This window comes from Triticum aestivum, chromosome 2D, assembly GCF_018294505.1.
Source record: "Triticum aestivum cultivar Chinese Spring chromosome 2D, IWGSC CS RefSeq v2.1, whole genome shotgun sequence".
Lineage (NCBI taxonomy): Eukaryota > Viridiplantae > Streptophyta > Magnoliopsida > Poales > Poaceae > Triticum > Triticum aestivum.
Window position 1 is genome coordinate 566,195,489 of NC_057799.1, and position 16,419 is coordinate 566,211,907.

The 16,419-nt window shown below is 47.2% G+C and overlaps 1 protein-coding gene across 1 annotated transcript; it reads left to right on the top strand.

Moving 5' to 3' along the window:
* Nucleotides 1-227: 227 nt before the first annotated feature.
* On the top strand, nucleotides 228-1,253 carry LOC123050021 (FCS-Like Zinc finger 1). Its single transcript, XM_044472869.1, has 2 exons — nucleotides 228-467; nucleotides 549-1,253. The coding sequence occupies exons 1-2, from the start codon at nucleotides 319-321 to the stop codon at nucleotides 820-822; spliced, it is 423 nt and encodes a 140-aa protein (XP_044328804.1). The 5' UTR covers nucleotides 228-318; the 3' UTR covers nucleotides 823-1,253.
* The last annotated feature ends 15,166 nt before the right edge of the window (nucleotides 1,254-16,419 follow it).

Genomic DNA, 16,419 nt, shown 5'->3' on the forward strand with positions numbered 1-16,419 from the left:
GGTGCGCGCGCTCTCTAACTGAATGTACTAGGGACGGCTAGTAGAATCGATCGTTTAGGACCATTTCCATCAGACCAAAAACAACAAAAATGTATAGCTCCGGTTCCTTGCCTTTGGCTTCTATTCATGGCTCTGCTCTCCTCCGGTGTGAATTTGCAGCCTCTCGTCGTTCGTGGGAGGCTAAAAATGGAGTTGAGCCGTGCCCTATTTGTGCACACCCCCCGGAAGACGGCAAGCCAGCCGAGCCTCCTTGACATTTAGTGCCATGTCAAGGCGGCATTGCTCCCAATTCTAAGGCTGTTCGCCGCCGCAGGCAGCATGATGAAGGGGGCCGGCGCCATGAGCACGATGAAGCCGCCGTCATCGCCCATGTTCTGCGTCCGCGAGGCGGACGGCCACGGCCACCACTTCCTCGAGGAGTGCTCCCTCTGCGGCAAGTCCCTCTCCGGCGACATCTTCATGTACAGGTCCGTCGTTCTGTCCCAGCTGCATGCAACGCGACCATCTTGTCTGTGTGCGTGACTACGTGTGTGTACTGTGTTGTGCAGAGGTGACACGCCGTTCTGCAGCGAGGAGTGCAGGCATCAGCAGATCGAGGTGGACAGGGCGAGGCACCGGCGGAAGAAGCACGCGGCGGCGCACGCGGTGTCGGCGGCGCGGAAGGAGCAGCACCGGCAGCACCACCATCACCACCACCACCATCACCATCACCGTCAGCACCAGCAGCCGGAGCCGGAGCCGCAGCCGCGGGCGGCTATGGTGGGCTCCGCCCCGTGGGCCGACGCCGGGTTCGCCGCGAGGAGCCCCGCGTTGCGCGTGTGACGCTCTGATTAGACTGCACCCGATCTCCGGCGACCTCAGTTTGGCACACGTACGTACAGTACAGGACGACGGACATATACACGTACTCACACGTCTATGACCATACGGGTTTAGGGACCGGTTGCATGCATATATTAGTGGTGTACGTACACGCCTGATCTAGGGTCCCGTTGTTCCACGGGCGGCTGGACATGGAGGTTTTTTCACAAATAGTGTGTCCCGATCGAGGTTAGAACTTTAGAGCCACGAGAGTGTGAGCCATTGTTGCATGCAATGCATCATGGTGCATGGGCTCCCTCTCCATTCTTCTCGCCCCAGATTAAGTTGGCTGTTTGTTCTGCTTTTGTGGAATGGGATTGATTTTCCGTACCAAACGCTCTAGATGTAAATCTTGTTGTTACTTTGATCAATACTACATGTTTTTGTGCATGTGTTTCTGAACATTTGGATGAAAGTGCAACGAAACAGAGATAGTGTGGCTGGCTGCATGATATGTAGGAAAAACTGAACAAAAATCTGGTTCAGATTCAGAGTTCAGAGTGGTGATGCATCGAAGGTTCAGAGCTTCTTGCTCACTGTATCTGTGGCAGCGCCGAGTCCGGCGCGGATTTGACAGTGTCATCGCAACCTCAAGGATGGCGACGTGAGAGTGTGAGACATATTTTAGTGCGCATACTTGCTGACCAGGGCGATCTCAAATCAACACGAAAGATTAGTTCAGTGATCAAGTATCACAACACTACTACTACGAATCAAAATTGGACGGCCAATGGAGTCACACAGCGGTGCAAAGACACGCATAAACTATGCCGGTCTAGCTTCTTTTAAAAGTCACCCGAGATGCGCAGGATTGGATGCCCACTAATATTGTAACGAATGCAATCGATCTCATAGATCTTGTGCAAGATTTCTTGCCTGATTTCCCGGCATCTTCTTCGCCACGCCCGACAAGCAGAACGGGCAGTGCATATTCCCGCGAGCAATTCATTCACCTTTTCTCAGCCAGGATCTACATGAACTACTCTACTGCCGTAGGAAACGTAGGAATTCCACCACAATTCCTAAAGCAAATCCTACGATAAAACTAGCTACTCCGTAGACGAGATCACCGAGGGATAAAGAAATGCGACGGTGCGGTTTACCGTGGCATCACGGGGTCCGTCCACCTGTGCGGGTGGAGTGTGTCCCCCCAGCGTGAGCCGCGGGCTGGCTGGAATCCGGGGAACCACCTAGTGAGTGTCAACTTTTCGTTACTCTACTCTCCCCGGAGTGGACCTCGGCTGCTATGGATGCCGAACTAGGTGGCTACTACAGCCAGGTCCGTGCCGTGCTACCTATGATCGCAATTTCTTAACGCTAGCTCTGCTCGGTGGTACCACCGGAGGGATTAACTAGTGGTGCTGCGTACAAAGGTGACCGGGATGGCAGGATGCCACCAAAACCTACCCCCGTTAACTAATGCCCGGCCCATCACCAATAATTTGTCCACTTTTGTTGGGAGACGCGATCTTGCATTTCTAAACGGACGGACGGGGTACGTTATTCACATCGTCATGGTGGTTTTGATTTTTCTGCGGGGACGCATCATGGCAGTATAGTTTATTTGCTACGACTACGTACGTACTGCGATTGTTAATGGAAGGTGACCATCCTGCTGGTCGTTGGGGAGGCATGCGGTCACAATGCGGACGGGGCTAGTTAATTAGCCGAGACGTCAGTGCATGGATCACGTCAGAGCGATCGCTGTGGAGTCTGGAGTGAGTCTGATTACGAGGTACGTACTGGCGCTGCCACCACACTTGTTTATTGTTCTCCGTAGTGGTCGGTAACCTAAACCATGGCGCGGATTGTCAAAACAGCTACGCTCATGATCGTGATTAGCAGCAGGTGGGGGCCGCACTGTTTTTTGTTTGTTTGAGGATTTGCACTGTTGTTTGTTGGAGAACCGAAAGCTAACCCATGACGAGGGAAGCTCCGGAAGGGCCTTACGGTTTAATGGGCTGATAGTATGGCATTAGGGCCCAGCCCATTTTGGTAGCCGCTGGCCACTGCACCGGCTCCATTCAGTACTGAAACTCGTTTTTCATTTGCAGTTGGCGTGTTCTCGTGGTATGGAAACTTGTGCAAGAAATCCTACGAAATTCAAAATACGACAGGTAAACAGGAACAGAGGGAGTATAGGGTAAAATAGGACGAAACTCTAAGTTAATTACCGTTGATGCGAAATAAAGAGAGCTTCAGCTATGGTGAACCATGCAGTTAAGAAGAGCTTACAGCCTGACTGCTGCAGACCAACACACATGACAAACCTGTTTTTACAGACCCGTCATCGGTAGTCCGTACATACATGGAATCAACTACTGTGTCCACAGTCCACGGCAGGACAAATGAAGGAGATCAACATCCCGGCCGAGCAGTCGGCATATTGATTGACTCATGAATACTGTAATCCCACCCAGACTAGACTAAACATTTTGTACCATGCTTAGGTAGTCATCAATTATGATCCGCAAAGATGTGCGATCACGTAACTCGAGTGCTTGGCAGTGCACTGGAGTCGTTGACAGAAAAGTAGTCGTCTTATTGTCCGTTCACGAACTGTTTATCAGCTGCCCCCGTTCGTTCCCTTGCCTGACCGACCAACCACCAGCCATCAGGCACCCGTTTTGGTTCAGTACAGTACATTACAGTGTTTAGAGCGATCGCTCTTCGACGTATGAGCGCGGCAAAGGCAACACAGGCGACCAAACGGCACGTATTTATGGAGCTTAGAGCATCTACAACCACACGCCTTATATCCGTCTCAAACGTCCGAACAGGCTGTCCGGTCACTGATCAATCATAAAAAACCAACCAAACCAAAGCTCTCAAAAGGGTCAAGTGCGCGGACTGACCATTCGCATGTAGGCTATACTTCTGGTGCGGAGCACCGCGGCACGAAATTAAATTGCTCGCGGTGGAGTTAGCTTACGTACGTACGTACTGCTGTCGCACTTGTTTAAAGATCTCCGTGGTGCTTGATTGTCAGAACATTCATCGCTATTGATTAGCAGTTGGGCATTATATATATTCCTATTGAAGAACAGGAAAGGTGGCCTGTGAATTGTGACGAGGAAATGCTCTGAAAGGACCGAACGCGCTATTGCCTGATAGTACAGTGCTTGATCTTTTCATGTCTTTCACCGCCCTTGCGCCAATACAACAGAAAATGCTCTAGCTTCTTTTGGAGTTGGTCACTTCCCTTGTTCAGGCCCTTTAAAAAAAAAAGAACTTGCTTTGTTCATTTTTTTTCTTACTTTTTGCGCAACCCTGAAACCTTTTCCTTTTCTGCAGCAAGCCAGCAACAGTGCAATCTCCTGTAGCATAGATATTCAGAGTTGCTGTTCTTCGGGTATTTCGCAAAAAATCTCCGTCATATGAGTTTCTGCAAAGCGAGAGGGCAAAGCCAAGAAGCGCGCACAGTTTGAAGAAATCCATTATTCGAGATGTATTTAAATCAGGCAGTCTACGGTGCCTTCTACAAGAATTGCGGCAAAGGGCACGGAAATTCAGACATAAATCAATTTGCTGGTGGTTGAGAAACTGTTTTTTGTAGATCCATCATCCGTAGATGCAGGGAATCAACTACCCGCTGCAGGACAATGACAAAGAGCGAGATGCTGGTTAAGCAATCGGCCTGTATTAATTGACCCATCAATACGGAGCAGCCCACTCGCTTGATAGCCACTCAGACAAGACTAAACATATTCCATTTGTGCCATGCTTAGGCTGTCCCGCAGTAACATCCATATAGAGGTGCGTCAGGTGACTCGAGTGCTTGGCTGGAGTGCATTGGAGTGACGCTCACCGTGACAGAAAACCAATTGATGTTACTGTTAGTCCATGAGCATTTGATATATCATCATCCCGTTATTCCCACATCGGACCAACAGGAGAGTGGTCTAGCTTGTAGCCCTACAGTGTTTGGAGAGTGCTCGTTGACATGAGAAGTCGAGAACAGAAGAGTGACAGTGACTATCAAACAGCAGGTTTTTCGACAAAGGGCAATCCAATACGTATCAAGCAATAGGTATCGAGCTTATAGATAATTAACGCTGCTAGTTCGTGTACTGGGTCTTGATATCCGTGGGGGCATGTTCTTCTTATGCATTTCACAGAGATGCTTCGCTGTTACTACTCCCTCCGCTCCGAATTACTGGTCGCAGGTACGGGTGTATCTAGATGTATTTTAGTTCTAGATACATGATTTTGGCGACGAGTAATTTGAAACGGAGGGAATTAAATCATCACCGGTACTCTAGACGTCATCCACTCTACCTAATTCCGGTCCTAGACACCAGTGGAGTGGCCGAATAGGATGCCTTGAAATTGATGTTCCCTTTTTTTACGAGACATCATAGTATGTAAGAGCATGTTTTTCTTTTGAGTGAAACTTTCAATTTATTCATTTTCAATGAACACCAGAAATAATAAAAATTACATCTAGATTCGTTTCCCATCTAGCAACGAGGACAAGCACTGAAGGGAGCCGAAAGAACGCCGCCGTTATCGCCCCTTCCTTGCCGGAGCCGGACACAACTTGTTATACTAGACAGTTGGGAAGTCGTCGTGCTAAGATCCCATAGGACCAGCGCATCAGGACAACAACCGTCACCGATGAAGAAACGTTTAGATTGAAAAGATCCAACCTGAAGACACATGAACAAATTCCACTTGTGCCATGCTTAGGCTGTCCCCCAATAACATCCATATAGAGGTGCGTCAGGTGACTCGAGTGCTTTGCAGGAGTGCATTGGAGTGACGCTCACCGTGACAGAAAAGTAGTTGATGTTGTTGTCCGTCCGCGAGCCCCCCGCGTTTCCCCCGCTAGGCGACTCGTGAGGCGCCCAAAAACCTTGCCGCCGGGGGCACACTCTCCCTCCTCCCCTCCCATCGTCGCCGTTGGGGGATGTTGTTGTGCTAAGCCGGGGGGCGATGGCGGTGGCGGAGGATTTCCTCTCTCGCGCGTCTGACGGGTGGTGCGGGGCTCCTAGGCGTGAGGTGGCGTGGCCGATCCGGTTTTTGCGACGCCGTGGAGATAGCTGCGGCAGGCGGCGGCGGTGGCTGGCCCTGCCTCGGGCAGCGGCTACAGGGCGGCCCAGCTACGGACGGTGGCGTGGGTGGCGTGCGCAGCGGCTGGCCGGCCTTTTCGGGCGACGGCGGCATGGAGGGCCTGGTGGTCTCGACGGCGGCACCTCCGGTCAGATCTGGTCTGGCGGTGCAGCCAACGGTGGTGGTCATCTCTTTCTCGGAGGTGGTCGGCCTGAGGCTGGGTGTTCGGATCTCGGGATCTGTCATCTAGTTCCGTCCGCGAGTCGCGGAGACATAGTGGCCGGTGAATACCGAGCCGACGGCGGGCGATGGTGGCGTTCTGCGTCGTTACCTTGATGAAAGCATCGTCGTGTAACTACTATTAACCCATTCGTGCTGCTCCAGGAGAAACCCTAGGATCTGGTCTTTCAGATCGGATGATGGCAGCACTGTGGTGATGTTTCTATCTAGGGAGCATTATTTGTGGAGCAACGCTGGAAGACAGAGGTAGGCGGTGGAGCAGCTTCGTCTTGCACGGAGCTTCGGTGGAGATGGCAAGTCATGCCAACAGGTGTTGCGCTTTGTTATGCCTGTTCGGCAGGTGCTACACACGACAGTTTTTCCAGAGACTTCAAGCTATGTCTGCTGGTGGTACTTGGCGGCATGATGCTTTGGTGTACCGGCGGCGACTGCGACGTGCTCAGCAATTCGCGCAGGGAGGTGGTGCCGTTGGGCGCCGTGGTGACATCGATGGATGGCCGGACTGGCAATGATAATGAGGACCTCTTCCATTAAGTCGGGTTAGCACGACGATGATGATGGCGCCTTCTAAACCGTATGTGTGTTGTATGCTTTAGATTTGCTGGACCCAATGTAGGTTGCGATATGTTATGTTGATGGATCGGCGACGACACCAACTTTAGATATGTGGAGTGAGCACTCCACGTTATCGAGTTTGTAGGCGTGCATGCATCGATTGATTGATGTAGAGGCCGGGGTTTTAACCTCCTTTCCTAAAAAAGAGCATTTGATATATCATCATCCGGTTCCCTCGTCTGACGAGTAGTAGTCGAGCTAGTACTCACTCAGTTTTGGGATGGTCGTTTTTGGCTCTGGGTGCATATGCTTTTGGATGAATTGTAAAATTAAAATAAAGAGTAAATAAAATTTAAAATTATGTTTTTATGTCATGCAGACGTTGGTATATACGACTCGCTTCATTATTACTTGTGGATGCAAAGTCGTTTAGATGACAGCGTATAGGTGCTGGTTCTCCAATCAGAATCTGTGTTAAATTCTCGGCTTCTTTTGGCGAACTTTGTTAACTTCGTGAATTCGATCATCGCAGGTGTACGCCATGCACTCTACATAATTCTGTCACTGGACACCATAGTGGATGGACTGCCCAAATGACCAGGATGCCATGAACTTGGTGTTTTGTTTTGTTTTTATGTAGCCTCATAGTGGATGGACTGCCCTCCGTCCGGTGAAGAGTATACATTTGACTTTTGTCTATAAAAAGTGTATTTCTATCTTTGCAATGCATTTTAAAATAAAAAAAATGCCTCTCTCTCATCACACTGTAATCAAGATCAATAACATTCATACACATGGTCTCCTTACTTTGGGGATGAGAATCCGGAGTCCAACCTTGTGGTGGACTCATCATCATAGGCGCATGTGCGCCAACTCCTTCTTGAAGGTGCAGCGTAGGAGTTGTGTATTTTTCGTTTCTGATGTGTCTTGTAACATAGGTTAGTGGCTATCTGGGGGAGTTACTATCGCGAGGTATACAACCTCAGGGTTTGTTTTCCGCTTCATTTTTGAGTCGAGGTTGTTCGACTGCTAGATTTTGCATTATTAATAATATATGGCTGCATGCATCGTTCTGATGCAGATGCCAGGGGTGATCATTCTTTTCGAAAAAAAAATGGTCTCCTTACTTTCTACATGCACTTAGCTCATTGGGGGTTGGATAATTATATAGAAGAGAAATGGTGGCTTACACCTTTTAAATGCATTTTTTTTACTTCACTCCATGACATAAGCCGAGGCCCAATCAAGTCTCGCTTGAACGAAATATTCGACGGTGATGAACTCCGCACCTGCACAATAGTAATATTCTTATCACGAGCAATGTTGTACAAGGCTGGATATTGATCTCGGAGACCGACATTGCCTAGCGAGATGTCTTCCAAGAACCGAATATCCAACCAGTCTTTTATCGCGAAAGACCAAAAGCGGATGAGATTTCTCTTTGCCTCTATTAGGCCAGCCCAAAAATGCGAGTCTCCAGGTTTTCAATATGCCCGAAACACTTCTTTTTGGCCTAAATACTTGTTGCATAGGATGATTTGTCAAAAACAATCATCAGTAAGAAGTTTGAACAACTAAGTAGGCACTCATTCTTGACCTGCAGGTCCTGAATGCTGAGGCCACCTTGGTCTTTTGGTCTGGAAACCACGCACCATTTGGCCAACCTATTTTTTTCTTTTTACCATCTCCTTTCAAAAAGAGTCTGGTCTACAATAGTCCTGTCCATGTAGGACTCCTTTTGGGAGTTCGAAGAAAGAAAACATATAGAGCACCATATTTGTGAGGATGAAGTTAATCAAAACCAGTTGTCCTCCAACTGAGAGTTGTTTTCTTTTCGAACTGCTCAACCGTTTCTCTAGACGCTCCTCTACATGCTTCCACTCCACAATAGTGAAACACTGATAATGAATTCGTATTCCCAGATATTTAATCTGGAATTGACCATGTGTGCAACCAAACATGTCAGCATAATCGGATACCTCCTCAACAACTTCTCCGAAGAAGAAAAGTTCGCTTTTATGGAAGATAATTCTTAGACCGGACATTTGCTCAAACGGCGAAAGCAAGAGTTTCAGGTTTCGAGCTTTGTCTAGGTCATGTTTCATAAAAAGAATTGTGTCATCGGCATATTGCATAATAGAGAGTCCACTAGTAGAAAAAGGGCCTAATGTGAAGCACATTAGTCCCGATTTGTAACTGAACCGGCACTAATATGACCATTAGTGCTGGTTCCAACGGCTAGGCGGGCGGCCCTCATTAGTACCGGTTCGTGGCGAACCTTTAGTACCGGTTCATGCCACGAACCGGTACTAATGAGGTGGTGGCAGGCTTGTGTCAGGATGGGGCCTGGCTATAGCCTATAGTACCGGTTCATGCCACGAACCGGGACTAGAGACGAACCTTTAGTTCCGATTCATATAACCAACCAGTACTAAAGGTCACACTATATATAGTGCTTCGTCCAGCCCGAGCCGAAGCGCTCTGTTTTTCCCCTCTCCTCTGTTTTCTTCCTCTTCCTCTCGAGCTCACACTCCATTTTTGCCAAAATTTATGAATATTTGAAGGCATCCCATCCATCCAAATGATCACAAAGGTTAGCAACTTTGTCCTTTCATCTCTCATTGCTAGATTAACTCTTGTAATGCTCTATAAGTATAGTGATTTGTGGGTTTTATTTTGGGAGGAATTATATGTGGTAGTATTTGATTTATATGCAATCTGAGGTCAAAATAACACTTAGTTTGCATATGTAGGTGTGGTTTACTTAGTGCCTTCCCGTCTCCATCCTAACCACCGTCGATCGCCCGCACCGTCCCGTCGCCGGCACCACCTTGTGGTGAGCCTCTTGTTCTTATCTTTTTTATATAAAACATTCATGTTTGTGTGATTTAGATATATAGTTACTCGTATAATTATCTTACACGTACGTTGTTTGTAATACATAGTGCCATGGTTTTGGTATCCGTCCCCGTCGGCCCTCGTCCGGATTATGATTCGGATGTGGTCTATTCTCTTTTATAACTATTTGTTGCATTTCGTGTTTATGACAAATTAAGCCCATCAAGTTGACATAGGTATTTTTGTCTAGGAGGTATGTGAACCGGAAATTCCAACCGACCCTATTGTCGAGAGGTTAAATTTAGTTGAAAGAGAAAACGTGTATTTGAAAGAAAAATTGAAAAGAATTGAGGGGGAGAAGATGGAATTGGAGTTGAATGTTGCCGATGTCATCGATGATCACAAGATCAAGATGGAGAAAATGCGCTTGAAGATTAGAAAGATTAGAAAATATGTCATTGATAGTGAGGCTTGGTATCATTACGCTGTTGGATCAATTGTTACCTTAGTTGCGATCTTGATCGCATTTGTTGTTGCATTTAAATGCTTTAGCTAAAGAGTTACTTGTATGTTTGTTTTATGAGAATAAGTGTTGTATGAACTTGTATTAATTTGGTCTATTCGGTGCTGTGTAATGAAGATGAGCCGGCAATGGATGTACGATGACCGATGCTCTCCCCAGTTCGTTAATGGCGTGCATACTTTTCTGCTTGCGGCTGAGGCAAACAAGCGGGCGGATGGTTTTATGCCTTGTCCATGTGCCGGCTATAAGAATGATACCAATTACTCTAAGTCAAGAACCATTCAGTCCACCTATTTGAGTCCAGTTTCATGCCCCACTATAATGTTTGGACCAAGCACGGAGAAAGAGGGGTTATGATGGAAGACAATGAAGAAGAGGACGACGACAGCTATCCTGGCCATGGGTTCCCTGAATACGATGGTACAACAATGGGGAAGAAGCTGAGCCGGCAATGCGGGAAGAAGCTGAAGAAGAGGCATCAGATGGGCCCACTGATGATCTAGGTCGTGCCATTGCCGATGCAAAGAGAAACTGCGCAAGTGAAAAGGAGAAGAAGAAGTTGCAGCGCATGTTAGAGGATCACAAGAAATTGTTGTACCCAAATTGCGAAGCTGACAAGAAAAAGCTAGGCACCACACTGGAATTGCTGCAATGGAAGGCAGAGAATGGTGTATCTGACAAGGGATTTGGAAAGTTGCTGATAATGTTAAAGAAGATGCTTCCAAAGGACAAAGAATTGCCCGAGAGTAAGTACGAAGCAAAGAAGGTTGTCTGCCCTCTAGGGTTAGAGGTGCAGAAGATACATGCATGCCCTAATGAATGCATCCTCTACCGCGGTGAGTACGAGGATTTGAACGCGTGCCCGGTATGCGGTGCATTGTGCTATAAGATTAGCCGCGATGACCCTGGTGATGTCGAGGGCGAGCGCCCCAGGAAGAATATTCCTGCCAAGGTGATGTGGTATGCTCTTATAATACCACGGTTGAAACGTTTGTTCCAAAACAAAGAGCATTTCGAGGCGATGCGATGGCACAGAGAAGACCGTAAGAAAGACGGGAAGTTGAGAGTACCCGCTGACGGGTCGTAGTGGAGAAAAATCAAGAGAAAGTACAGGGAGGACTTTGCAGGTGACGCAAGGAACGTATGGTTTGGTGTAAGCGCACATGGCATTAATCCTTTTGGGAAGCAGAACAGCAACCGTAGCACCTGGCCTGTGACTCTATGTATGTATAACCTTCCTCCTTGGTTGTGCATGAAGCGGAAGTTCATTATGATGCCAGTGCTCATCCAAGGCCCTAAGCAACCCGGCAACGACATTGATGTGTATCTAAGGCCATTAGTTGAAGAACTCTTACAGCTGTGGAATGGAAAAGGTGTACGTGCGTGGGATGAGCACAAACAGGAAGAATTTGACCTAAAGGCATTGTTGTTCGTGACCATCAATGATTAGCCTGCTCTCAGTAACCTTTCAGGACAGACAAACAAGGGATACCGCGCATGCACGCACTGTTTGGATGATACCGATAGTATATATTTGGATAATTGTAGGAAGAATGTGTACCTGGGACATCGTCGATTTCTTCCAAGCAGGCATCCCATAAGAAAGAAAGGCAAGCATTTCAAAGGTGAGGCGGATCACCGGACGAAGCCTCGCCACCGTACTGGTGATGATGTACATGATATGGTCAATGATTTGAAGGTAATATTTGGAAAGGGTCCTGGAGGACAATCTGTTCCGAATGACGCTGACGAACGCGCACCCATGTGGAAGAAAAAAATCTATATTTTGGGACCTGCCCTATTGGAAAGACTTAGAGGTCCGCTCCGCAATCGACGTGATGCACGTGATGAAGAATCTTTGCATGACCCTGCTTGGCTTCTTGGGCGTGTATGGGAAAACAAAAGATACACCGGAGGCACGGGAAGACCAGCAACGTATGCACGAAAAAGACGGCATACATCAGGGCCATGCCAGCTACACTCTTACCAAAGAAGAGAAGGAAATCTTCTTTGAATGCCTGCTCAGTATGAAGGTACCGTCTGGCTTCTCATCGAATATAAAGGGAATAATAAATATGGCAGAGAAAAAGTTCCAGAACCTAAAGTCTCATGACTGCCACGTGATTATGACGCAACTGCTTCCGGTTGCATTGAGGGGGCTTCTACCGGAAAATGTTCGATTAGCCATTGTGAAGCTATGTGCAATCCTCAATGCAATCTCTCAGAAGGTAATCGATCCAGAAATCATACCAAGGTTAGAGAATGATTTGGTGCAATGTCTTGTCAGTTTCAAGTTGGTGTTCCCACCATCCTTCTTCAACATCATGACGCACGTCCTAGTTCACCTATGCGAAGAGATTAACGTTCTGGATCCTGTATTTCTACACAATATGTTCCCCTTTGAGAGGATCATGGGAGTCTTAAAGAAATATGTTCATAACTGTGCTAGGCCAGAAGGAAGCATCTCCAAGGGCCATGAAAATGAGGAGGTCATTCAGTTTTGTATTGACTTTATTCCTGACCTTAAGCCGATTGGTGTTCCTGAATCGCGGCATAAGGGCAGACTCGGTGGAAATGGCACGCTAGGACCGGATCAAATAATATCTATGGATGGGCATTCTCTCACTCAAGCACACTACACAGTTCTACAAAATTCCGCCTTGGTGGCTCCGTATATGGAGGAACACAAGAATTTTCTACACTCCAAACACCCGGAGCAGTCTGACGACTGGATTGCACGTGGACAAACAAGGACTTTCGCCGGTTGGTTGCAGACACGTGCCATCCATGACGCCGCTGTTGAAGATGACCTGTACTTGCTGTCCCAGTTACCATCTTCGAATATAATGACTTTCAAAGGGTACGAGATAAATGGGAATACATTTTACACGATCGCCCAAGATAAGAAGAGCACCAACCAAAATAGTGGTGCCCGCTTTGATGCAGCAACCAAGAGGGGAAATGACACATAATATGGTTACATAGAGGACATATGGGAACTTGACTATGGACATGGTTTGAAGGTCCCTTTGTTTCGGTGCAAATGGGTTAATATGACACGAGGCGGGGTAACGGAAGACCCGCAGTACGGAATGACAACAGTGGATCTCAACAATCTTGCGTACGCAGACGAACCATTCGTCCTAGCCAATGATGTGGTGCAGGTTTTCTATGTGAAGGACATGTCTACCAAGCCGAGAAAAAGAAAAGATAAGGAAGCGAATACAACATACGATGAGCCAAAGCGCCACATAGTTCTTTCAGGGAAAAGAAACATAGTGGGAGTGGATGACAAGACAGACATGTCAGAAGATTATGAAAAGTTTGATGAAATTGCTCCATTCACAGTGAATATTGACCCGAGCATCCAGTTAAATTATGAAGATTGTCCATGGTTACGGCGCAAAGGGACAGACGCGAAGAAAAAGTTTCACACCCAAAGTACCTACTCTGGGATGTGATCGGCTTCACTGTCATCACTTTCTTCTCTAGTGAGTTTCCGGACTTGTATATCTGGAAAGTCCCACTATGGACAAACCGTAGGGAATCTTTGTAATAGTTAGGGTGCTTATGTGTTTTGTCATTTGAAACGTGTACTTTTGTGCTTCGGACAAACGTATACCTTTCTGACATCATTTGCTATTTTTCAGCTCATTTATTGATTTTTTAGAGCTAAATGACCCTGAAATTGAAAAGCAGTACAAATGAACTCTGAAAAGGTTGAAAGTTGGCATGGTATCATCATTTCACCCACATAGCATGTGCAAAATAGTTGAGAGGGTTACGGCAAAAGCTGGATGCACTTCGTGTACAAAATGGACAATCTCTTTCGAAGTATTAGGGTTTCGGACGAAAACTCATCTGTTACAAAGGCATTTCATTTTTTAACCTATTACAGCTCTAGAATTTTTGTGCGTTCAGTATGCACCATTCAAAGCCACCTCATCAACTTTCAACCCTTTCTGACATCATTTGCTATTTTTAATGCATTTACTGATTTTTTGAGCTAAATGACCCTGAAATTGAAAAGCAGTACAAATGAATTCTGAAAAGGTTGAAAGTTGGCATGGTATCATCATTTCACCGACATAGCATGTGCAAAAAAGTTGAGAGGGTTACGGCAAAAACTGGATGCACTTCGTGTACAAAATAGACAATCTCATTCGATGTATGACGGTTTCGGACGAAAACTCATCTGTTACAAAGGCATTTCGTTTTTTAAATAACCTAAGTATTACCAAATTGAATATAATGATAAAACACACTAATATTAAACATAAGAAAAAAGAGAATAAATAAAGTTTGTAATTTGAAAACTATTCAAATAATTCACAAACTAGTGATTCACACAAATTTCAAATAATTCAAATTTAAACTATTCGAATTTGAAGACCACTGGCACTAACAAAAAGTTTGTAATTTTTTGTACCTAAAGCAAAAATATTCACAAAGAAACTCTAAATACAGCAAAAAACAACTCAGAAATAAATAAAGCAGAAAAGAAAAAAACTAAATAAGAAAGCCCGCCCACTGGCCACAGCGGCCTGCATACGACTAGAAACCCAACCTGTAGTTGGGCCAGGATGCAGGCCCGCAAGGCCTAGTGGGCCCACAGGGCAGTACGGCAGAGTTAGGCCCAGAAGCTTGCTATAGAGAGGAGTTCGAGACAGCAACCGCGCCGGGGATTTTAAACTGGTGCGGGCGCCCCTCGGCTAGCGAGGTGGGACTAAACTTGCCCGCACCGCACCTGCGCCAACGCACCCCTTTAGTACCGGGTTGTGGCTTCAACCGGTACTAAGGGGGGCTCTTTAGTACCGGTTGCAGCCACGACCCGGGACTAAAGGGGATCGCTTCCCACCGCTTGGCCTGGCCAAATTTGACCTTTAGTATCGGTTGGTGGCTCCAACCAGTACAAAAGGTGCCTTCTATATAAGCAGCACTAACGAATTTCGTTAGTTTTGTTCTCTTCTTCCTCTGCTTCTTCTCCTCTGCCCCCGTCGTTGCCGCCCCCGTCACCGTCATCGTCCCCGTCGCCGCCCGTCCCCGTCGTCGCCGCCCATCGCCGTCCCTGTCACCCCCCTCCCCGTCGCCTCGCCTCGCCGCTGTGAGCTCCGATCCTGCCCCGCCATGGCCACACACACACACATGTTGTGTTAATTAGTTATAGAAATGTTAGAAATATTTCTGTTTTTTACTTATAGAATGTTATAGAAATGTTAGTAATTTTTATGGTTTTTAGTTATAGAAATGTTAGAAATTTTTCTGTATTTTAGTTATAGAAATGTTAGAAATTTTAGAAATGTTATTTTAGTTAGATGAATTAGCTAAATCACAATCCAAACATTTAAAATGTTACATTTGCATATAGTATTTGTTCTCGACGTCAACGATGCCCGGCCCGCATCCTCGCCGTCGACCCGTTCGCGACGATGTCCTGCTTCAGAGGAGCCATGTCCGGGATTGGGCTCCGCCAGGCTGGCACTTGGAGGTGCTACCTTCAGGGGTGCGCCGCTTGGTGAGGAACCCGGCCCCGGGTCCCGTCGTCGACCCGGAGCTCCTTTGGTGGCGTTCGCGTGGGCCAGTTTCGGTGCGGAGGGAGCCGGCCCCGCCGGAGGTGGTAAGTCGCCGTGTCAGGGAGGAGGACGACCACGTCCGTTGTTACATGGCTGCTATGGACGTTAGGTTCTCCAATACCTGGCAGGTTCTTCGGCGATCTCGCCCGAGCTATGATCCTGTGATGGTTCCTTTTCTTTGGGTGTCCACCGCCCGTGCCTCAGGAACCGCGAGTGAACTAGATTATTCTTAGTATTCAATCTATATTAGCTAGCTAGCTAGTGATGTAGTCGATATATACACTAGTAAAAAAAGACACATCCGTGACATTTTGGGCCGAACGAATTTTTTCCTGTCATACATATGACACTTCTATGACGATAATTGTGATAAAACCTGGTATCATCATAGATGTGGTGGGCTCCTACTTCTATGAAAAAAAATCATGACAGAAAATGGGCTTTTCGTCCTTGGCGGGCCGGAGACGCAGCTGCATGACATTCTTTGGGCCGTCCATGACGGAAAAAACCGTGGTAGAAGCGAGGGCGAGGAAAATTTCGGGGAGTTCCCGGTTACGGTGGGAGGTCGGGGGCCGAGCGATGCGCGTTTCTCTCGTACATGTACGCGCACGTGTGCGAGGCGTTGGCTCTAACTTAACCCGAGCGAGGCGTTACGCTCTAACTGAACCCGAGCGATTGCTGCAGGCTACGCGTTACTGAACCCGAGCGATCGATCGATGGCTGTTAACTGAACCCGATCGAGCGATTCCTTCACTACTGCTGCTAACTGAAGCCGAT